The 23,206-nt window shown below is 40.0% G+C and overlaps 3 protein-coding genes across 3 annotated transcripts in view; 2 read left to right on the top strand and 1 right to left on the bottom strand.

Moving 5' to 3' along the window:
* Window positions 1–607: 607 nt before the first annotated feature.
* apba2a (amyloid beta (A4) precursor protein-binding, family A, member 2a) lies at window positions 608–15,087 on the top strand. The gene is made up of 12 exons (XM_047388718.1): window positions 608–762; window positions 5,994–7,177; window positions 8,356–8,466; window positions 8,640–8,679; window positions 8,779–8,924; window positions 10,104–10,190; window positions 10,261–10,446; window positions 11,651–11,830; window positions 11,903–12,115; window positions 13,200–13,319; window positions 13,402–13,542; window positions 14,349–15,087. Exons 2-12 carry the CDS (start codon window positions 6,026–6,028, stop codon window positions 14,418–14,420), a joined length of 2,448 nt encoding a protein of 815 aa, XP_047244674.1. The 5' UTR covers window positions 608–762; window positions 5,994–6,025; the 3' UTR covers window positions 14,421–15,087.
* Window positions 15,075–21,507, bottom strand: duox2 (dual oxidase 2). The gene is made up of 8 exons (XM_047388737.1): window positions 21,133–21,507; window positions 20,069–20,246; window positions 19,836–19,893; window positions 19,611–19,745; window positions 17,973–18,180; window positions 17,662–17,876; window positions 16,382–16,572; window positions 15,075–15,594 (listed from the first exon to the last, which is right to left on the bottom strand). The coding sequence occupies exons 2-8, from the start codon at window positions 20,213–20,215 to the stop codon at window positions 15,583–15,585; spliced, it is 966 nt and encodes a 321-aa protein (XP_047244693.1). The 5' UTR covers window positions 20,216–20,246; window positions 21,133–21,507; the 3' UTR covers window positions 15,075–15,582.
* Window positions 21,107–23,206, top strand: part of duox (dual oxidase) — a 20,133-nt gene continuing 18,033 nt past the window's right edge. Inside the window, exons 1-5 of the mRNA XM_047388706.1 lie at window positions 21,107–21,271; window positions 21,353–21,436; window positions 21,510–21,674; window positions 22,472–22,659; window positions 22,735–22,936. Of these exons, the coding sequence (XP_047244662.1) occupies window positions 21,112–21,271; window positions 21,353–21,436; window positions 21,510–21,674; window positions 22,472–22,659; window positions 22,735–22,936 (799 nt within the window). The 5' untranslated portion in view covers window positions 21,107–21,111. The remainder of the gene's footprint in view (window positions 21,272–21,352; window positions 21,437–21,509; window positions 21,675–22,471; window positions 22,660–22,734; window positions 22,937–23,206) is intronic.

Here is a 23,206-nt window from a genome sequence, read left to right as displayed (position 1 = left end):
ACAAATGTAGATTTTTATTTTTAGCTCTGTTGTTATATACGCCAAATCAAATCACTTCTTTTGTTTCAGAACCTTTATGCTGGATAGACCTTTTAAAAAAAATGTCAAATTCTAGATTATAAGGAAAGCAACAAATTATTAAACAAAATCAATTAAAGTGCCTCCGGCTTACAAAAATATTATCCTAGCGTATTTATTGTGTTTTACTTTCTCTCATCATTAATTAATCTCTTTTGTCTCATTTTAGTGAGTTCAGCCAAATGAACCGGATCCCAAAAAAGGACTCGGACTTCCCATCAGAAACAATCCCGCTCCTCAGGCTCAATCAGCAGAGCGAAGAGTAGCTTAAGTTGTTCAAATCGATCCCAGATACATCGATATTTCCTAAAATATATTTTGAACTAAGAAAATCGTAGGTAACCAATATTTTAGTTTAATACCAAGTCATTTAAAGTTCATAATGACAGACCAAAACACCAAACTGACAAGCTATTTATATCCGGCTAAATATAAGAAATGTTATGAATCTATTCGTTGTTCATATTTGATCGCTCACTCTGTCTTATACTGAGATTAGACCATTTTTACCAGTAAACGAGCGCATGGTGAGGGGTCTTTTATCTGGACAGCTTCCTGGGCTGCTGTGCGTCTTTTATTCCTGTACCCCCAGTCCTTAACCCCACCCCCTATTCTGGAGAGCAATCTGATCTGATCAACACACCAGCGTTTGTACAAAGAGGGCCGCCCACAGCACTGATGTCGGTAAGTGCCACACATACCTTCATATGTACGAAAAGATAATAGGGGTGCATGTTGAAAAGATCTGCTGAAAACAAAACGGATGCACGGGCTCTTGTGGTGAATCAGCTTCACATTAGTAACAGGAGGATGCCAGCATGGTGCAGTCTCGATGCTTCATAATCAAGGTCGATGTGAAGCGCAGCAGCAGGAAAATAGGATGCTTTCAGATGGTTAGACCATTGAAAAGAAGGTAAAAGGAGTCGGTGCCCTTTTTTGAGCGCCCTATATGTAAAGGAAATGATATAGCCGATTGTTTTATCAAGATGTAAAATGGGGAAAATGCGGCGTGCACTGGAGGGGGAGCCACATCAACAACCACCCCTGCAGGCTGCGGTACAAGTGCGATGAAATGGCTTTGCAAAAAAATACCAAAAATCACGTCAAGGACATTGCAGATATAACAAACTACATCACAGAGTCTCATCTCTACTTTATAATGAGCCTCATTGTTTTAATTGGCAGTTCAGCACCACGGAGAGGTCAGGATTAGATGTGTGCGCAGGGATTAAAGGGGGAGTGGGGGTGGGGGTGCGGTGGTGTTCATACGTTTGATGCCGTGATCCCAGACGTAATAAAATCTAATCAACACCGCTTGGACTCCTTTCAGTGTGGATTAGAATCAAATACGCAAAGTCTCGATGTAAAATGCACAGGTTTCAGTGAAATTCTGAGATGCTTGAGGTTCAGATGAGGGTGTGACTTGTTTATCCTGGCATCAATACAAACCAAGTCTCCCTCCTAAAGTGCTAAATAAATGATAAAGCCCTTATTATAGGAGGGCCAGAACCATTAGAGCAATCAAGATTTGTTTCTTCTTTACAGTCAAAGTCAATAGCTACCAAACTAATAGACCCCATGCACATTAAAAAGTCAACACACCTCTAAAATATGTGGCAGTGTAACTACATTTGGTGGTTTTTATATTGAATGCAGTTAATATATGTTTGGATATCTCTGGTTTTGCATGTTGCTATTATTTGTTCTGTATTATTGTGGGTCTGTAATTAACATTGTTTTAAATGGCATGTTACAACTGCCAACTTCAATCTTTTTATTAGGATTTTATATGACAGATCAACACACTGTAATGCATAACTGTGAAACATGGTGTTGGTGGCATGTTTCTGTAGGGGTGCTTTTCTTCAGCAGGGACAAGAAAACTGATCAGAGTAGATAGAGAAAACCTGTTAGCGGTTGCAAAATACTTGAGACTAGATTCACCTTTCAGCAAGACAACGGCCCCGAACATACAACCACAGCCACAATAGAATGGTTTACATCAAAACGTAGGATATTTAACTTTTTGGCTTACATGCACAACATTATGTTTGGTGTAAAAATTAACAATCCATGCCATACTAAACACAACATGGTTGCAGCACCATGCTGGTTTTCTAGGGTGGTTTCTCTTAGCAGGGACAGAAATGCTGGTCAGAGCTGAAAAGAACATGGATGGAGCTCAATAGAGGACAATCCTGCAGCAAAACCTGTCAGAGGCTGCAAAAGACTTGGGCCTGGAAAGAGTTTTGCTTTTGTAGTGGATATTAGCGCTATAATAAATTATACGTCAATCTGTCTCATATCATCTATCAATCAGTCAGTTTTTTATGAAGCTGACTTGAATCCTTAACCTTCACGGGAAATGATTATTATCACAGATTTAAAAACACCAGGAGTTCTAATTTGTTTGCACAACTCATGCAGACAGCAAATGAAGAACAAGCAATATACTTCTACTAAAGACGTGAAGTGCCATTGGCAACAAATGCAGGATTAATTGTTATCCAGACTTCATCAGACTTTTATTAAACATCATAGGAAAAGATTTCTGCTTAATCTGATCTCTTGTCTCAATGAAAAAAAAGAGGAGGAAGGCCTCGAATTTCTCTTTTTTTTAAGACCTTGCTCATTTGGGTCCAGATCAACACAATAACACAACATTTTTCTACCTCATGTCATCAAAACATCACCATTTAAAATACTATATCAATATTCAAACTCCTTCCAGTCATACGAAGCACAACCATTCAAGGACAGCACATTCATTGAAAGTCTTATGCAGTCCCTGATAATAATCACAGCCCCAAAATAATCATAGTTATTCAAACTAATACAGCAAAGCTTTAGGAAAATCTGCCATGTGCGATAATATTGGTGAATTTTGCAATGGCGATATGATTTGGGATAACTTAATAATAGTGTTGATGTCTTTTTGCTTTGGGTTCATAGCAAACATAGACCCCAGATAACGAATAGTCTATCCAGCTAATAGAGTTGCTAATAAAGAGGCTTCGGGCTGGCATCTGCTGTTTTGGTTGTGAGAGTGTGAGAGAAACGGACCCAACCAGACCTCAGTAGCAGTAAAACAAATCAGAATTTTCTGATCTGGACCCAGCTGGGTTGGTTGAACTGATAATCGGCCCAACTGCAAATGTGTGCTGCGGAGAGCCAATCAAAAGAGGCTGGGACATGCCATCAACGGCAAGCTGACTTTTTAAAAACATTTTTTTTCTAACTACAGTTTTATGAACATAACACAAAACAGCATTGCGCATAATGCAAACTGTCACCTAAATAATTACAATCATGCAGCGATACAAAATAAACAAAACAACAGAGAGATACTCGGATATTCAAGACAACAATACAATAAATAATGAAGGGCCTTTTTAAAATAAACCAAACAATTCACACATTGAACAAAAAGTAATGAGACTTAATGGAATGAAATTATATTTCTGAATGAATTATTTCCCCCCATAGAATAAACCTATTTATAACATAATCTTAATGTTTCTTTGTGTGATCCAGTCCAAACATGATATGGTTTTCTGTTAAGATAGAAATAATTACATTTTAGATAATGCAACATTGACAGTCATTCCAAACCCCACAAATAAATTCACACCCTCCAATACATTTTATATAACACAATATAACATCAACATTATCCAAAACATATTCACTTGTAGGTTCAACTAAACATATTTTAAATTGCATCTCATTCATCTCATAAAGGAGAAAACAGAAATTGGTATTCTGAGACTATCTTCAATTACCGCCTCTTAGTGGTATGTTTGTTCCTTTAAACTGTCGCCTTCAACGAGAGTTTGATGGGCCCAGTTGGCTTCAGCTGGTTTGATAAATGCTGCAGCTCATCATCCCTCATCAGGTCCATGTGTTAAGTGTGCGAAGCTTAGTGTTTTAGTCGTGAAACAAAAACCCGTCTGTTAGTGAGATCTTTTATAAAAGTTGTTTCGACAGTAAAGTCGTGTAGTGTGTCCCCAGCTTCGGTTGTAGTTTCTTAAAGACTCGGCCACCTTACCACCTCTTTACCTTACAGAACCTTTTATGCTGCATCAAAGAAGTGTCACCAAAAATATTACAGACACAGATAGGTTGAATGCATGGTGATTAAATAATTAGCTAACATTTATTGCGGTCCAGGCAGGTCATCGTGATATACATATTGTGTACAGTGATATTATGACAAAGGTAAATTTGCTATATATTGAGAAGCTCTAATTTAAACTATATGCTCTTTATCTTGCAGTCCTCAGACCCCAAGGTCTCAAGTTTGGCTAGGAAAAATATTTTCTTCTGGGATACTGGAAATAACTTGTGGTTAAAACTAAAGGTTAAAATGTCACATATTTAAAGGAAGAATAACACTACATCCTCCAACAGTACAAAAATCCTAAACATATAGCCAGAGCAAAGATAGAGGAACATGTACTAAAATGTCCTAATCAAAGTTTAGACCTAAATCCAATTCAGAATCCATGGCAAGGTTTAAAAATTGCTGTTGAGATGTACTCTTGAGCTACTAAAACAACGCTTGAGCGATTTAGAAAAGAAGAATGAGCAAAAAGTTCAGTCTCTAGATGTGCAAACTGCCAGAGGCATACCCAAAATGCTTATTGCTGTAATTGCAGCAAAAGGTGCTTCTACACAGTATTGACGTAGTGGGTATTGAATACACATGCACTCACCACTATTCAAATTTTTATTTATAAAAAAAATACAAAAATCATGTATAGTTTTTAATAATTCACACCTTACAATTATGGTCTACTTTGTTTGGGTCTGTGACCTACAATCCAAATAAAAGACACTGAAATTTGTGATCATGATTTGACAAGATGTAAAAAAAAGATGAAGGCATGTTAAAACTTTTGCAAGGTACTGTATTAATCAAGTGTGTCAGTTAACTAATTATTTATATTATACCCAAATACAGTAAAAAAAAAAAACATAGATTCATCATTCATTCAAAACAATCAAAATGAGTAGTATTTATCTTGAAAATGTAGCAAGAATGAATTAAAATCAAAACATCCAGTAAGGAAAATAGTTCCACTTTAGGGTTTTCTGTTATTTATCACAAGTCTTTCTTCTTGACTACTAGAAAAGGGGAAAAAAAGCATGCAAACAAATTTGTACCCATGTTCGGCCTCTGTTCTGCCATATTTCAGACAAAACAAACCTTCCCCATTAAAATCAAAAAGAGTGGTGCACAGTTGGAGTTTGCTCCGAGGAATAAACTCCAACTGAGGAGGCACTCAGTGACACTTCAAACATTTCTAAATATGTGGGGAATTTTTCCAAATATAGTTGTTTCGGGTTGTAGTCTGAACTGACTTGAAGCATTTTTCCAGCTAGTTTTTCCTTTTCTGCAGGTTCTTAGGTGGAAGCTAGTGCAGACAGAAGCAGGCAAGACAACAGAAAACACATTACATTGCAAAAAGATGGCTGAGATTATGCTTTTGGGTTAGATAATGTGTAGAATGAGGTGTCTTATTACAGAATAAGAAGCCTTTTGCTTATTCATAAACCAGGGTTTGTTACTGTCTGGTACTTTTAATATAAGCGGTTATTTCCTACCCAAGTGATGTTATTAAAAGTGCAGATTAAGAAACTTTTAATTATTCTTTATTTAAATTAAGTTCATTAGTGATGCTCTGGGAATGTGCATTTGAAAATGTCAGCAATGGAAAAGGTTGTTCTGTGTTATTTAATGAATCTAAAGCGGAATTTTCAAAGCTAAATGTTTATTTTTATGCTATTTTATGCTGGGCCACTCTAAACCAAACCTTACACACTCAATGTTTTTTTTAATGATTGTTATAATCAATATCATACTCTATACAGCTTGTATTGGAAATGCATCCATGTTTTTTTACTGTTTGCAGGGTTTAGGGTAGCAAACACAAAGGGGCCAGTTATGGCTCATGGAATAAAGCCAGGAAACATGTCCAAAGTCTTGGCTCCCAGTCCTCCGTTTTGCCCCGGTGCATTACCTACAAAACCGAGCCAGGAGGAGCAATCAGTGAGCAAGGAGACTCAGCGACCACCTAGTTCTTTGGGGAACGACAACAATGACCAACTGGCTCCTCCTGCTCCTTCAAAGCACTTTTACATGAGCTGCGACCCGAGTCCGGAGGACATGGAGGATGCCTGCTCCGAGTACGACAATGTGGGCTCTGACGTTGAGCAAGATTATGACGAGGTGCTGCATTTGAACAGCCAGGGCCCCATCAACATGAGGTATTGCAACCAGCACAGTCCTGGGGGTGTGGAGCAAGCAGAAGAGAGTCATAAGGATCCTACTGCTGACCAGATCACTCAAAAATCTCATCAAAGCACCAAGAAATGCGAGCGACCACAATCAGATGGTAAACCGTACAGGATGGGTCACCGTTTTAAGTCACATTGTGCTCCCATTGCTGGAGATGAAGCAGAGGGGGGGATGAAAATAATTCAAGGAGACAGGTTCTTTTATAAGGATGGAGATGACTTTGAAGAGGTACTGGACGGGGCCAGATTCATAGAGGATTTAGATGAGACAGAGATAAATGTTCAAAGGCCCACCAGCTTTTATCAGGGTATTGAGAGTGAAAGAATTAAAAAGGGAGCTCATGAAAGAAAAAGAGAAGATGAAACTCGCATACCAAGAAATCACAATTTATCAGGAGCTGGTAGGAAGTCTGAGCCATCCCGTGTGGGGCCAAAGGGTAAAGAGCGTCAGGGTAAAGGTCGAGGAAGGGGGGTTGCAGGAGATGAAGCTCAGCACAGCAGCACTGAGCAGCATCCAAAGACTATGTCTAAAAAGTCCGTTGTGAGGTCCAAGGATCGGCCCGGTTCCAGCAAGCACCATCATCCTCCGCCAGCTCGTCGAGCTCAGTCACCCCCCGACCCCCAGAGAACCCTGCCTCACAGAGAGATTCCTCCTGTTTCTGGACCCCATCCCTCGCCCGCTGACAACCAGGAAAGTGAATCCAGGCCGATCAAACCATTTGTGGCTCCTCAACACACAGCAGAACAACAGAGAGAGTCCCCCGAGGAGAGGCAGAGAGGTTCCGCGAAACCCGAGCAGGTGAGGAAAACACTCAGTTTCTCTCTCACCTCTAACTGTCAATGTTTTCCCCAATCAACAATCACCTTTTCTGCAAAGTGAATATAATCATGTTGATTAACATGCTTTTACATAGAAGCTCATGGCAAAGTATTTTTATATGTCAACCAACTTAAATGTATTTAAATAAGATTGCATGTGAACACAAACTAGTGCTAATTTTAAAGTGGAATGAAACTTTTACATGGTTTTCAAATATTTGGACTCAAAAGTATGCCGTGCATTTGTATTCAGTCCCCTTTACTCTAAAACCACTACATAAAATCCTGTGCAAACAAATTTCCTTCAGAAGTCCCCTAACCAAATGTAAACAAATATAAACCTACTAAATGATGTCTATTCACTGTAACCGAAATGCTGGGCAAGAGGAGCATTGATCAGAAGGATCCAAGAGGGAAATGGTAACTATGGAGGACCTGCAGGCATACACCTCAGGTGGGAGTGTCAAATCTGGCCTTTATGGAAGAGTGGCAAGAAAAAAGACTCAAATTGAAACTTTTGGTTTCAATGCAAAAAAACAATGTTAGAAAGAAAACGAACTGCATTTCACTCTGAAAACACAATTACACAATCCCCAATGTTTGTGATAGTGAGAGCATCATGTTGTGGGGATGGCTTTCTTCAGCAGGGACAACGGAGCAGGTCAGAGGTAATGTGGAGATGGATAAAGCCAAATACAGGGCAATCCTGGATGAAAACCTGTTAGAGGCTGCCAAAGACTTCATACTGGGGTTGAGTTTCTTTTTTCTGCAGGACAGCAACATTTAGCCAGAGCTACAGTAGAATAATTTAGATTAAAGCAAAAAAACATCCTAATATGACCCAGTCAAAGTAAATACACTAACCTAACAGAGTACCTGTGGCAAGATTTAGAAATTGATGTTGACAATCTGACTGACCTTGAGCTATTTAGAAGAGTAGAATTGGTAAAAGGTTTTTAGATGTGCAAAGCTGTTAGAGACGTACCTCAGAAGACTTGCAGCTATAACTGCACTAATAGGTATTGTTTTCATAGTGTTGTTGCAGGGGGACTGATGCAGGGCTCTGTATGTGCTGTTCGCCACCTTCTTACCATGCTGCTATTTACTCTATAATTTATGCCAAAGTATTTCCCAAACTTTGATGTGTTTAAATATCAGGATCAGGATGAGAAGCCAAGCACAGACATGATGCCTGAGGAGGTGGCAGAGCAGACAAAGGAGCCTCAATGTCCAGAGCCGGTCTCTGTAGAGGAAAACAACTCTCCCATGGTGAAAATTTGTTCTTTTCAATTTTATGGTGAAGTTTATTCAGTTTTGCATTTTTCTTATGTATTTCCAAATACTGACTTCACTATGGTTAATATGACTTTGTTTTGTCTTTTTTTGATTGATTACATTTTTGAGTCTATTAACTTTTCTTATTTTGATGACTTCTTTTGAAGAAATCACAGGAAGGGGCTGCTTTTCCCATCTTTGAGGATGGTAAATATTCTGGAGTATTACTACATTTAAAATCTGTTTCATTTAAATACATGCAGCAAAGGAAAATGTCTTACAATAAAGTGTTGCTTTGCCCCCTAGTCCCAGGTCCATGTGAGCCGGAGGATCTCATCGACGGGATCATCTTCGCTGCTAACTACCTAGGTTGCACTCAGGTGTTGTCCGATAAAAATCCGTCCAAGTCCGTGCGCATGTCGCAGGCACATGAAGCTGTCAGTCGCATCAAGGTAATCAGCATTCAGACAGACAGCCAATAGCATCTATTGATTTGATTTGTAGCTGTTTTAAATGAACGAATACGTTCTGTTTTCATCAGCTTGTTTCAACAAGAGGGAGCCAGTTTTGGCAATACATCTCTTTACAGGGGAACTTTAGTGGTGAACCAGCTTTTTTTCTTGTTTGTTTGTACCTTTCCACATGCTATACACTAGGCATTCAGAAATGCTGACATTGGGTGGCCTCTGTGACCATTTGAACACTCAAACTTGGCTGTGACCACGGTATTTCTGATTTGTCTGGTTGCTGGTTGCTAGAGAACCTTGGAGGTTCCTCAGTCTGGCCTGTATGGTTACTCTATGATCTCTGAGGTTCCTCAGACTGGCTTCTCTGGTTGGTAGAGGGTATTGGAAGTTTTTCAGACAGGTCCTTAAAGGTTTCTCAGTCCGGCTCTTCTGGTGGCAATAAGACATTGAAGGTCCCTCAGTCTGGCCTCTCTGTCTACAGGTTCTTGGAAGTTCCTCACACTGGCCCTCCTGGTGGGTGGATGACCTTGGAGGTTCTTTAGACTGGCCCCTTTGGCAGCTGAGTTATTATCAGTGTTGTTCCTGTCATCATCTGCCTCCACACACATTTAATAATTAAGTTGGTAAATGACCTTCCCCCCATAGTCCAATCACAGTCACTGAAGAGGGTATTTTTTCATTTTTAGGGATAACAGCAATTTTGCATGCCTTGTCTGGGCCAGTAGATGGTAGACATGTTTACTTAAAAATACTTTATGCATGGGAGATTTGAGGCGGCTGCCCTCTTCTCAAGGTGCAACCATGTAAGCCTTATAAATACAGCTATTTTTTTACAGCATCTACTATGACTGATGAACGCAATTGTGTTTTTTTTCTCTGCCCGAAATAATACGATAATGTGATATTTCTGCGTAGTCCTGAGTTTGTTTCCTTGTGACACAATGTGAATTCCTAAGGGTTAAAATTCAGTTTTAGGGTTCGCTGGTCTGCCAGTGTTTGAGTCAGCTGCATTGTAGAGTAATTAATTAAGCAAACACAGGAGCTTTTGCATGACTGGTTTTGCTGACCTCCTTCAGATCTGTGTTTTGATAAAAGTTTTGCAATTAGAGCATCTCTCTAAAGGACTGCAGAGTGCAATGTTGGTTTATAATTTTTACTTCACAGAGCCAAGATGAAGACTCTCAGATGATGACTGAAGTGGATCTCTTTATCTCCACTAAAGCTGTCAAAGTACTGAATGCTGACACACAGGTCAGTGACTCTTTTTGTGCAAGTCTGTGTCTATTATCTCAAACATCCTGACTATTTTCTCTGTCTGCAGGAGACAATGATGGACAGTGCCTTGCGGACCATCTCCTACATTGCAGACATCGGCAGCATTGTGGTTCTGATGGCACGGAGACGCATGTCTCAGGCTTCATCGGAGGATTTCTCTGAATCGTCTGATTCTGCCAGTGAAGGGAAGACTCAGTACAGAATGATCTGCTACGTCTTTGAGTCAGAAGATGTAAGTAATTGTTCCTTCATAGTGCTTTCAAAAAGTATTCATACTCCTCAAACATTTTTAGATTTTGTCAACAATCTTCGACGTGTTTTATTAGACCAAAATAACTAGGCTCATAATTGTAAAATAAAAGAAAAGGGATTTGTGGATCCTCTACCTTACACTTTAATTCAATTCAGTTTAACTTTATTTATAGCACCAATTCACAACATATGTCGTCTTAAGGTAGTTAATATAAAAAGTCTATCCAGTCCAATCATACAGACTCCAAAGTCTGTCTGATTCAAAGTCAAATACATAGGAGTAAAACGTTAAAGGCAGTTATAGCTCCTTCAGTAGCTTCATCTGGGACAGAAACACAGCCAAGCCGATAAACTCTGAGCCAGTTTTCAAGACTATGAAAGAAAACACACATAGTTAGTCACAGAAAAGCTCTGCCAATATGTTCAGGGCCAAGTGTATCATCTGTAGGAGAACATTAAGTTGTTGGCAGCCGCAGCTCAGCCGATGCCCCCCTCCAGGAAGGTGTCACAGCTAAGCACAGAGAGAGGCGTAGCTTCTAGGAAGAGAAAAAACAGACAGAGAACATAAAGTAAAAAATTTAAATGACAGGAAACAATCCAAAATTGCAGAGTAGTAGGAATTGCAGCCGAGTGAGCAAAATTGGTCATTATGTCCTCCAGCAGCCTAAGCCTATAGCAGCATAACTACAGAGATAGATCAGGATAACCTAAGCCACTCTAACTATAAGCTTTATCAAAAAGGAAAGTTTTAAGCCTAGCCTTAAAAGTAGACAGGGAGCTGGTTCCACAGGAGAGGAGCCTGATGACTAAAAGATCTGCCTCCCATTCTACTTCTAGAGACTCTAGGAACCACCAGTAAACCTGCAGTCTGAGAACAAGGGATTCTGTTAGTTATTTTGAATTCTCCTTCTGTACAGTTATCAACTACTCTTTCTTGGTCTATCCTATAAAATCAAATTAAAACACATTGAGGTTTTTGGTTATATCATGACAAAATGTAAAGAAAATCAAAAGAAATATATATCTTTTTGCAATTCAGTGTATATCACTGGCAATATCTTTTATTTTAGATATTTATGCTGGTGGTCACTCAAAGCACTGTGACCTTTCTCACTTCTTGGCTGTTGTCTGCCATGATAACCTTTCTTCTGAGTAGCTTTGCCAAAACACTACGTTTTCCAAAGGCACAGCTGATCGCACAGTCCATCGGTCAGGCTTTCAGCGTGGCCTACAGAGAATTCCTGCGAGCCAACGGCATCAACCCGACTGACTTGAGCCACAAACAATACAGTGACATCATCAACTCCCAGGAGATGTACCACGATGATCTTGTACACTTCTCAAACTCAGAGAACCGTAAAGAGGTGAGACATTCTTATTTCCCAGCAGAAATGTGAATGGATGGCTTCATAAGTGCTCTTTTATCCGTGTTCCAGCTGTATGTGGAGAAGCAGAAAGGTGAGAGCCTCGGCGTGGTGATAGTGGAGTCCGGCTGGGGCTCCATTCTGCCCACTGTCATCCTCGCCAGCATGCTGAACAGTGGCCCCGCAGCTCGGTCCGGAAAACTCAGTGTGGGAGACCAGATTATGTCCATCAATGACACAAGTCTTGTGGGACTGCCACTGGCCACCTGTCAGAGCATCATTAAGGTAAGGAGCACATCAGCCGAAGGTACCTGGTGTACCTTAAATCAGATGTGCAGTTCTGGTCATAACATTACACACACTTATGAGATTGTTTTGTTTCTTTGCCTGATCTGGCTTTTAATCACAGTCAGTGAATATTCAACAGGGTTTAATTGGGTTCCATCCCACAAGCTTATTCTTAACCTGCTTTAACTGCTTCAAAACCAGCTTAGATGAGTGTCTGGGGTCATTGTCCTGTTGGAAAACCCAGCTCTTCCGCCTACATGTTTTAATGACCTAGCCATTGATTTTAGAGGAAGTTAAATAATTTGGAGGTAGTCCTCCTTCTGTGTTTTTTTTCTCTGCTTTTTGCACTGTACCAGTACCACTAACCAGTACCCCAGGCTTGGTCAGATGATCTGGACTTTTAAAACAACTGTCAATATGCCCAAGTCTGGCTCTCCAAGCGAGTTCACCCCAAAAGAGTCTCCAGAAACCCTCAAATGTCATCATGGGACACCAGGCTTTTGGTGCTGCTGATGTGAAAGTGCATGCTTGTACAATCAGGAGACTGCACAAGTTTGACTTTTATGGATGGTGTGCAAGAAGGACACTTTTGCTCTCTAAAAAAAGGTTTGCCGGAGAGAACGTGAATAGAGACCAAAGCTTCTGGAATATTGTTTTGGACAAATGAGTCCAAATGAGAATTATTTGGACATCAAAACAGAGGACATGGACATGTTGGCATGGATCACATACAGCACAATATACCAACTTTAAGGTAAGGAGGTGGTGGTGTTATGGCTTGGAGATGATTTGCTGCAGCAGGACCTGACATCATAGAATCCTCCATGATTTCTACCATGTGTCAGATGGTGCTTGAGAAAAATGTGAGAACATCTATGAAAATTAAAAAAATATATATAAATTAAATCTAAGGCAGAACTGGGCACTGCAACATGACAATGGATCAAAACATACCAGTAAATACACCAAGGACTGGCTGAAATCTGAGAAATGGAAAGTCCTGGACAGTTGAAGCCCAGATCTAAATGACCTTGTGATGACATTAAGGCTCTATGCAACTGTTTTAATAAACTTCTTCCAGGGTTTGAAGAATCAGGTGAAAGTAAAGCTGAGCATTGTAAGCTGCCCCCCTGTTACTACCGTTCTCATCAAGAGACCGGACCTCAAGTATCAGCTCGGCTTCAGTGTTCAGAACGGAATTGTGAGTAAAACCCCAAGACTAAAGATCTCCAAACCTTTAGGGTCGGCGGTGGATTTCTTATGCATTTCGTGTGTTTGGTCAGATCTGCAGTCTGATGCGAGGCGGCATTGCTGAGCGAGGCGGGGTCCGGGTCGGACACAGAATCATCGAAATAAACGGGCAGAGTGTTGTTGCCATGGCACACGAGAAGATTGTTCAAACTCTGTCTGTCTCAGTGGGTGAGGTAAGACCTTGTTGGGCTGCAAGGCTGCAATTTTGCAGGCTGAGCCATGCAAATGAGATGACACTTGGGCAGCAAGCATTTCAAGACACAAACCAGCAGAAATGAAGACAAACACTCAAGACAGATGTTTTGTTCAATGTTTTATTCAGAAACTAATCAAATCAAGTGTAATCGGTGCAGTTGAGAGGGGGATATCAGATCATAAAATTATCTAAAATACAAGTAACTCTAGGAAATGTAATTTATTTGCTCGAGTGTAAATGTCTGATTTGACTGTAACTTAAATAAAATTACGTCAACTTCTCTTTCTGATAAACACTTCCCCCTAGCGTTTTCTGACTTGTATTACATTTTAAATTCCTAGCATAAGAAACAGGTAGTTCTCCAGTTTCAACTAATAACCACAAATGTTATTGTATTTCCTTGAAATTCTATGTGATCAACACAAAGTAGTGTATAATTGTGAAATGGAAAGCTGGTGTGCATTTATATTCAGTGTTGAGGGTCATTCTCCTGCTGGAAGGTGAACCCTCACTTTATCATGAAGTCATTTACACCCTCTAAATAGTTTTCACATACTATCAAATCTGAAGAAACCTTCCTTCCTCTGCTGAACAGGCATGATTTTATGCATTTGGTGTAAAAAAAAAAAAAAAAAAAGCCATTCTGGGTGCTCAGTTTTTTTCATTTATCCCTGCTCATATAATGTTTTGCATGTGGGCCAGAAAGTTTAGATGGTCTAATTTGACCAAAGCACCTTCTTCTACATATTTTCTACTCTCTTATCATCTCTCCTCTTGTGCCAGATCAACATGAAGACGATGCCTGCTGTGATGTTCAGACTCCTAACAGGACAAGAAACACCAGTCTACATATAGAAACGCTGCATGGATCAGTTCTCTGGAGTTCTGGATGTCCGACTGTCATTAGGTGGTCCAGCAGGATGAAGGGAATTTATTTTTTATAACATTTTAAATTGTTTTGCTTCTTGTTGCAATGCTGTAAAGAACATTGTTTCCAGGTCTTATCTTGAGCTACATCATCATAATGGCCTTATAATGTGAATACCGTCTGTAGTACTGTACGTGAAGTAATGGTGTCAAAGAAAAGTAGCTTTATGGTCATGATTATTTTCTTATGAAGAGATAAACTAGCACATTTATTTTTTATTTAGTCATTTTTATAATGCGTATGGGGTTCAAAAATGTACTTATACTGTAAATACTTTGGGTTCCTCCTGGGCTTTGTTGGGAAGGCCATAACTACTCCTGCAAAATTACAGTATGCATGTGACTGTGGTATAATAACAGACCAGGGATTCAATCTCGATCTGACATGATAATCTATTACAGTAAGTATTAAAAGTCGACAAAGACATGATGTACAAAGGCACTGAACTCTGCATTATGGCGACGCTGAAGGCCAAAGACACACCTCTTGGTTAAGGAGATACAGTACATTTTGAGTGACAGAGAACAATAATGTATCAATATACTCATTACTGGCTGAATGTAATGAAGACAAAAATACAGTTTCTCTCTTAAAGTCATGTTTGTTTTAATTTAAAACTTTGCTGTAGAAAATACACTGAAAACGTCAAATACAAGGCAGAAATAAATACAACAGCCTGGATTACAATGATCAAGGTACATCATACTCACATGCAGTCAAGTTTCTGTCATACTTGCTATAAACTAAACCGACAAACATGTGCACTATGGTCTGAAGGCTTTTGCAATAAATTCTGAAATATTTTTCAGATTAATCGGAAAGGAGTTGTGTAAAGACTATTTGCATCATCCACATAGATTACTGTACCTAAGACACATGTACATTATAAGGATGGCTTAAAAAACATCTTTTAGTTGTAGTTTGCCCCCTAGAAAATAGACTTTACAAATTTAAACACCTATTTACACTTTCACACATAAAACAGCCTCACACAGATAATTACAATGGTTTGAACTTGGAAAAGTTCCTTTGTAACACATTCAACCAAATATTATTCAAGTATGAATCACGAGAGATTGCTGGATGGCTTTATAGACACTCCTGGAAAACACAAAGAAATTGTTAAAGTTAGAACCTTTGAAATCTTCGTTAGCAGGGCTTGCCCAAGGTTGTATGGGGCCCCAAGCAGGATTTGATTTGAAAATCACACCCAGAACAGCAGACAGCACAGATTTGGTGGAATCTGCGAGAGGTGGCCAAGTTTAATTGGCTGAGTTTAAGGGCAATAACTGGTTTATATTTGCTGAGATCCATTTGTGAACAAACCAAACTCAACACAAAGAAAAGTTCTCGTAGCGTCAGATTATAACAATGTTACCACAACAATTAAATAATAAAGATTATTCTTAGCACTTTTACAAAGTAAACTAGCCAATTCCTTTAAACCTTAAATTAAAATTATAAACAATTTAAAATCTTTTAATCCATTTATGTGGAAACACAAATAAAATTTTATGGCATTCTTATTCATAATAAACAAATATAAACATTTTAAATCTATGGTCTATGTAAACATTCAGGCATTTATTGGAGGCCCCTGATGGTTTGGAGGCCCTAAGCAACTTCTTGGTTTGCTTGTGCCTTGTGCCGGCTCTGTTAATTAGCAAATGGACACAAAAGTCCAATACTCAAGATTTAGGATTTTTATGTCGGGCTTCCTAAATCAATAAAGTATCAATAGCTTTTTTTTTTTTTTAAGAATGCATTTTCCAGCTTTTGTAAATATAGTGCACAGTTAATAATATAATATATATATAATATGTATAAGGCACAGACATGCAGGATGATGCTACTGATGGAAATTTCACCTAATTGCATTCCAACTTACTGGTGTAACTTTAGGTGTCACTGGTAAATTAATATCTCCATTAAGGAAAACAGAGTTCAGGTAGCCCTCTCGACAAGACTTATCCTTGACCTCACAGCTGTCGAAACCAGCGCTGAATGCCGCTTTTATCTTCTCTGGCATCAGAAAGTTCAGCATCACCACGAAAATCCCGACAATGGTGCACAGCAGTCCTGGAAGTCATCTCAGTCAGTAAAAATCACAACTCTTCTACGTAGTTTCTGTTTATGTACAACGCCCCCCTCAGTTATTAGTACCTCTAAGAGAGATGTGTAAAAAGCCAAAATTCATCTTCTGGTACAGTTTCATAATCTCACAATGAAAACTTTTGTAAAATTTCAACTTTAATTTGAGTACTTTTAATCAATTGAAAAAAAAATCCTACATTAAAAAATGTATTTGACAAAATCAGTGGTGCTACATTCACTGGGGGACAGAGGGCAGGGGGGCACTTATGCACCCGTGCATGGGGAGAACATGCAGACTCCCTGCAAAAAGATCCCAGACTGGGATTCATATCCAGGGCCTTCTTACTGCTGGGCAACAGGGTTGCCAATTGTGTAACAGCTGCATTTGCTTACAGAAGGCACTGTGACAAACCAAGCTGCGTGAGGACCTATGTTTATCCTACCGCCACGCATGATGGGGATAGTGGTGAGGGAGGTAAAACGAAAAAATCTCCAAACATCTTTGGTTATAGAACTGCGTGCCATCTTGAGACACCAAGTCTCCACAACAACCATCAGATGCTATCTACAGTAGGGTTTGGGGTGAAACAAAGGATGAATATGTGGGAAAAGACCTCCTGCCCACTGTTAGGTATGGTGGAAGATCTGTGATGCTTTGGGTTTGTTTCTCTTCTAAAGCACTTAACAATAATGTTAGAGTGCATGATATCAATGTTTTAAACTGATGGGGCATTTAAAATTTCAATCTGTTGACCTCACTGTCATTCAACACAGAAGTAGTTCAGCAGTAGCTAAAATCAGGCTTCTTCTATGGCCATCACTGTGATGTCCAACTGGTTGTACAAAGTATTAAAAGCAGGGGTGCCAAATATTTTGACACTGGTGTTTAATACTTCCTGCGAATGGATTTCCCCCACACTATAAATATCTTTCTGAAATTTAGTGTGCAAGATTATGCTACAGATGTAAAAAAGTTATTTTGTTTTAGTGCTTTTTACTCATCTTTTCCAGGGATCCCAATTACTGTGAAGGGAGCTGTCCAAAAACTGAGAATACACACCATAAAGTGCTTACCTGTAGCCAGAGCCAGCCAAAATGAATGGCTGTACTCTGTAACAAAGGAGTCTTCACCTATGGAGAAAACACACCGAGGCACATTCATGATGGTGGAGAAGGAGGCCATGGAGAAGAAGATGAAGGCAGCGGTGGCCATGGTCATGTACCCGGCGTAGAGAACAACTGGCAAGGAGAAAAGGATGTTGGCAAGCATCCAGCAGCAAAATGCTGTCCTGCAGATCAAATAATGTAGAGTTCTTTTAATTCTTGCTGTCAAACATGCGTGCCTCTATGTGTGTAAGAACATTAAAGTAGGAGTTAATAATTACCAGAGGGTTGCAGAGGCGAATCGCCCGGACTGTCTGTATTGAAAGATCATGCCACAGGGGCTGCCCAGGGTGAATTTCTCAACAATGTAGAGGATGGGGTTGGGTAAACCTTTCACCAGAGCTTGCTCATACTCTTCTTCAACAATGTCATGCCAGCTGAACATCTCATTGTAGTTAATGGTTTCATTAAACTGTACAATGGGATTGCCTGAAAGGAATGAAAACCACATGCTACAGTCAGCAGAGTACACCAAATTAACTCATCACTATTATTATATAAGGCACACCATCTCCACCCTAAACAAAAACTGACCCAAAATGCAAAAGATTGTCCTGAAAAGGTAAATCCACCCCACATTGCAAGCAGGTGCTGTAAGTCAAATGTGAGTGGTTAATTGTTCATCAGTGATAGTGCTTCAGAAAAGCAGGAGATTGGCAGCTTACTGGTCTAGATGCCGAATTGGAAAGATTTACATAATGATGACCTTGAGAGGGGTAATATGGCCATTTTCAAAACACTTCTATGGTAGGAAAGATTATGATGACCATTATAGACCAATGTCTTAAATATATGAAGCATCACTGCATGAGAGAAGCCACAAAATCGTCCCAAACATATTTAACATATTCTACACGCTATTAAAAGGTGTCTCTGCTTTTAATTCTACCTGCGAAATTTTACATGTGCCAGGACAAAATAAAACTGCACACCCCCTTGAATACGATATCCCCACTGTGAACAAAGGTGGTGGCAGCATCATGCTATGTGGATGCGTTTCTTCAGCAGTGACAGGGAAGTTGATCAAAGTGGATGGGAAGATGGATGGTGCTAAATAACGGTTAGAAAAACCGTTAGAGGCCGCAAAATACTTTAGACTAGGTTGGAGGATCAGTGCTTAGCAGGACAATTACCCTAAACATACAGCCAGAGCTGCAATAGAATGGTTTAGATCAAAGCACATTCATGTGTTAGAATGATCCGGTAAGCCCCAGCGAATCTCTGCCAGGACTTGGAAGTTGCTGTTCACAGCTATTCTCCATTCAATCTAAATGAGCTGGTGCTATTTTGCAAAGAAGTATAGGCAAGAATTTCAGTGCCTAGAGGACTTGCAGGTCTAAATGCAGCAAAAGGTGGTTTTGAAGCCATATCTTTTCACACCATTTTTTTTTTTTTTTTTGTAAACCCACGTGTCTTTTTCCACCACTTTACAATTATGCACCACTTTGTGTTGGTCTATCACATAAAATCCCAGTAGACTAAATTAAGGTTTTTGCTTTTAATAGGACAAAACAAGAAAAAGCTAAAGGTAAATGAATATATTTGCAAGGCACTTCGCAAAAAACTAAATCTTCCAATAGAAGACAGAGTATCTAAGGTGGCATTTAGCAACTTTCAAGACCTGTTGAGAATCAGAAGGTTTAAATTGTGTCCTCAGTTTGTATAATGCAACAAATGACAGTGTGTGTGCTGTCTTTTTATTACTGCATGTATTCCAAATGCATCCAGCAAGAATTCACGGCTTGCACAGAAATTTCTAAGACTGAGCAATCTAAGTGTGTAGGTGACCATTGAAAACAAAGACTAGAGCTGGTTAAGTCATTAAAGCGTTCAACACACAGGCAGTAAGAGTGACTCACCTCTAAGTGTCACGTTAATGCCGTACAGCCCAACATGCAGGCCAACCTCAGCCTGAATGACAGCATTACTGAAGGACTTGTAGGTAGCGTTTGTGGTCATCCTCGCCTCGGCCCAGCTGTTAGTGAAGTTCAAAGCTGCACATAAAAGACAAGAAGGTGAATAATGATGGGAGACAAAGAAGAATCTTATATTTCTCATCGATTAAAAATAAATACACAACCTACCCACTATAACCACACCTATAAACAAGCTGATGATTATCCTGAACATCCAGAAGAACCGCTGGATAAGAAGCAAAAACGTAGAAATGAAAAATTATTTCAAATATATAAAATAGCAAAGCAAAGCAAAACATTCATGTCTAATGCTCCTATTCTATCTCAGCAAACACAGATGGACAGAAGCTTTTGCACAGGCCATTCGCAGTGAGTCATATCACCTGATAAGTTGCACTCACCATCTTTCCTCGTATTCCTGGCAGGATGAGAAGAAGACCGACTGCCAGCATGAGGAAGACCAGAATAATGGTGAGCAATCGGCCGCTGACAATGAAGGCAGTCCTTTGTAGCGGGTAGAATGGGTAAATGTCGTTGTAGAAAGTCATCTTAGCTTCTGATCTAAGGATCCAGCCGAGACTACGTGGTGTAACAGAGGAGGCAGTGTTAGAGAGGGGGTTCTCACTTTCCTCCAGGTGCAAAGATAACAGTTTTACTTACAACTGATAAGGAAACTACCGCCCTGAGGCATGGCACATTATTAAACCTGAAGGAGTTGAGTTTACTGAGTAGCAAACTTTTCTTTGTTCTGTGTGCAAACAGCAAATAAAAAAGAACTCTAAAATGAACAGAGGATTACAGCCCCATCTGTGAGGTTGCTTCATTCAGTTATCCTCACGTTGACTATTCCTTGAATGGTTGCACCATCCTTTAATATTAAATGAACAAATTATATCATTTAAGAAACCAAAACAACCCAGAAGATTGTGTCTTACCTGAGATGTGCAGGACAAGCAGTGAAGAAGACAGACGTAAAGTCTGATTGTTAAGAGAACATACCCTACTTTTATAGCTGTGGACCCCCTTTGTGTCACAGAGGGGAGGAGGAGGAGGGGAAAATGCAAAGACCGGAATGCCGTGCAAAAAGAGGTGTGATCCCGACATGGATGGCCATTCCTTTTTGGTAAATAGGTCACACATGCAGTTTGGCTAAAGTTGAGCAACACGTGTAGGCAGTATTTCTCAGCTGCCTGTGTTCAAATCTGCGTTCAGCTACAACTGGTGAACATCTCTGCCTCTGCAGTGGGTGAGAATCAGTGTTTTCTCTTCCTTTTTTTAACTTTATGAGACTTAATGGCGGGATTTGTTGCCTTTTATTGTATTATTAAGCTTAGTAATAGAGCCGAACAAGTTAAGTTACTCATTACTGTTTCAAAATGCATTAGGCCTACCCAAATACTATGTTTTTCAATCTGCTAAATAAGCAAAGTTTCTAACAAAAAATATGAAAGTAACATTCCGTTACCTGCACGTAATCTTCACCTTTCAGAAGTCCTCCTTTCCTCTTGGCTTCATACTGAGGCAAGAAGCGCCTCTCGCATCAATGGATTTGCGTAAATGGGTTTGGAGAGTGTGCACAGTGGCTGGCTTGATGTTCATTCTCAGTGAGTGTGCTGCAGCGGCGTTTTAATCTCTAACCTATAAATTACAGGCAGCTGGTTCATTTTAGTTTGCACTGGCTGCAGATTCTCAAGGCGAATTAAGCTGGGAGGTGCCTCGCTTTGACGGCTGGTACAATAGTTTGGCACATCCCGAGCGCGGAGCCGTCGGTAAGTCCTAGCGGGCAGGCTGGCGCTCATGGTTTCACTCACCTGGTCTCTGACGCTGACTCTCTGCTCGCAGGTTCTCATCTGGTGCGCCTCGTGCCCGCGCGCTACTGGGACGGAGTCTACCAACCTGTGCACGAGCCTGTCCAGCCGAACGCACGCGGGCTGAGCAGGCTCCTGGCCGGGGGCCCTTCCGGTCTGCCCTCAGCGCGCAACCGGACCGTCCTGTCCCTGTTCTTCGGTAAATATGAAGGCATTCAATCTGTTTTAGAGGCTACTAAAAAAATGTACTGAGAAATATGCTTTTTTTTGTATACTTCATACAACAATAGTTATATCTGCCACAGTTATTACAGAACCACTCATTTGAAATGCTGCTTTTAATCAGTTATTAACTCAATACAGCACAGTATGACTGTTATACAGGATTTATCTTCACGTCGCACAACGACTTAATCTTGTTTATGGTTACTGGTCCAGTACTGCCTCTCATCGAGCTGGAAAGAGCTGGATGAGAGGCAGGGTAAACCCCTACAAGGTTGGCAGTCTATCAGAGGGCCAAAACAGACACACACATATAAAGAATTTTAGCCTTTTTACCTAAAATTACACCTGAAAGCAATTTAGACTTATCAGTCAACCCTAAATGAAGGCTTTGAGATTGTGGGATGAAGAGTATGTAGACAACATCTCGATATGAGCAGAGAGAGCATGTCAGCTTTACACAGGAAGGTCTTACCTAAGATTTGAGCCTTACTGATGTGAGATGACAGCACTGACTACTGCTCCATCGTGCACTGGTCCCCTCTTTCTTAAGTCTTTACTTCCTCTCCTAAAGTTTTCCATCTTTTCGGACTAATCAGTAGTTTTAGTGTAAGGTTAGGCACATAACTCTGTTTTCAGAGACCTTTAAATAAATTATTTAAAAAAAATCTTTTGTATAATTATAAAATTAATTTGTAATTAGTTAATGACTTTGTTATCTGAAACACTGATGAACAGGTTTCTTACATTGTTAATTTTGCTAAATTATTTCAGGTTATCACGTTGCTTTTGAAATTTTCGACTTGAGAGCTCCTGGTTGTCCACCTCAGTTCATGAACATCAAAGTCCCTAAAGGGGACCCCGTCTTTGACCACAATGCAACTGGGAAAGTACTGCTGCCGTTCCAGAGAGGACAATGGGACAAACTGTCCGGCCAGAGTCCCAGCAACCCTCGTATCCAGGTGCTGATTTTATTTCTTGTTGATGTTTAATCAGGGCTGCATTTTAATTGGTGATAATCTGTGCAACTCATGCAGGTGAACTCTGTGACTGCGTGGATGGATGGGAGCTCCATTTATGGTCCTTCCTCTTCTTGGTCTGACTTCCTGAGAAATTTCTCTGGAGGACTCTTGACTTCAGGGTCTGAGTGGAACATGCCAAATCAGGGAGGGGGACGAAATTTCATGTGGAGCGCTCCTGATCCATCCACTGGAGAACATGGACCACGGGGTCTTTATGGTGAGGTTTATTAAATTTACATTTTCTTTCCTCGCAGTGTATCAGATATTCCAATTTACATTTTCAGCGATATTATATGTTATATGACACGGGAACTAAACAAAAACTTTAACTGAAAACTAAAACACATTTGTCTCCTTTGTTGGAGTGTAGGGCATCCTCCTTTAGCACATATGCATGCCTAACAATGGGTTTCTTGCTCCTAACTCTCAACAGTTTAGTGACATTACCTGTATTTTTGTATTTTCAATTAATCTGAAGACCTAATTT

The sequence above is a fragment of the Girardinichthys multiradiatus genome, chromosome 2 (genome assembly GCF_021462225.1).
Source record: "Girardinichthys multiradiatus isolate DD_20200921_A chromosome 2, DD_fGirMul_XY1, whole genome shotgun sequence".
Lineage (NCBI taxonomy): Eukaryota > Metazoa > Chordata > Actinopteri > Cyprinodontiformes > Goodeidae > Girardinichthys > Girardinichthys multiradiatus.
The sequence above is the reverse complement of the archived record's forward strand: the minus strand, read 5'-3'. Positions and strand labels throughout refer to the sequence as shown.

Coding starts and splice junctions, on each gene's coding strand:
- apba2a (XM_047388718.1), top strand. CDS start 6,026: ATGGCTCATGGAATAAAGCCAGGAAACATGTCCAAAGTCTTGGCTCCC. Junction 8,680..8,778: donor TTTTCCCATCTTTGAGGATG/GTAAATATTCTG, acceptor TTTGCCCCCTAG/TCCCAGGTCCATGTGAGCCG. Junction 8,925..10,103: donor AAGCTGTCAGTCGCATCAAG/GTAATCAGCATT, acceptor TTTACTTCACAG/AGCCAAGATGAAGACTCTCA.
- duox2 (XM_047388737.1), bottom strand. CDS start 20,215: ATGACTTTCTACAACGACATTTACCCATTCTACCCGCTACAAAGGACT. Junction 19,746..19,835: donor TATAGGTGTGGTTATAGTGG/GTAGGTTGTGTA, acceptor TTTTATGTGCAG/CTTTGAACTTCACTAACAGC. Junction 16,573..17,661: donor TTGGCTGGCTCTGGCTACAG/GTAAGCACTTTA, acceptor GATGACTTCCAG/GACTGCTGTGCACCATTGTC.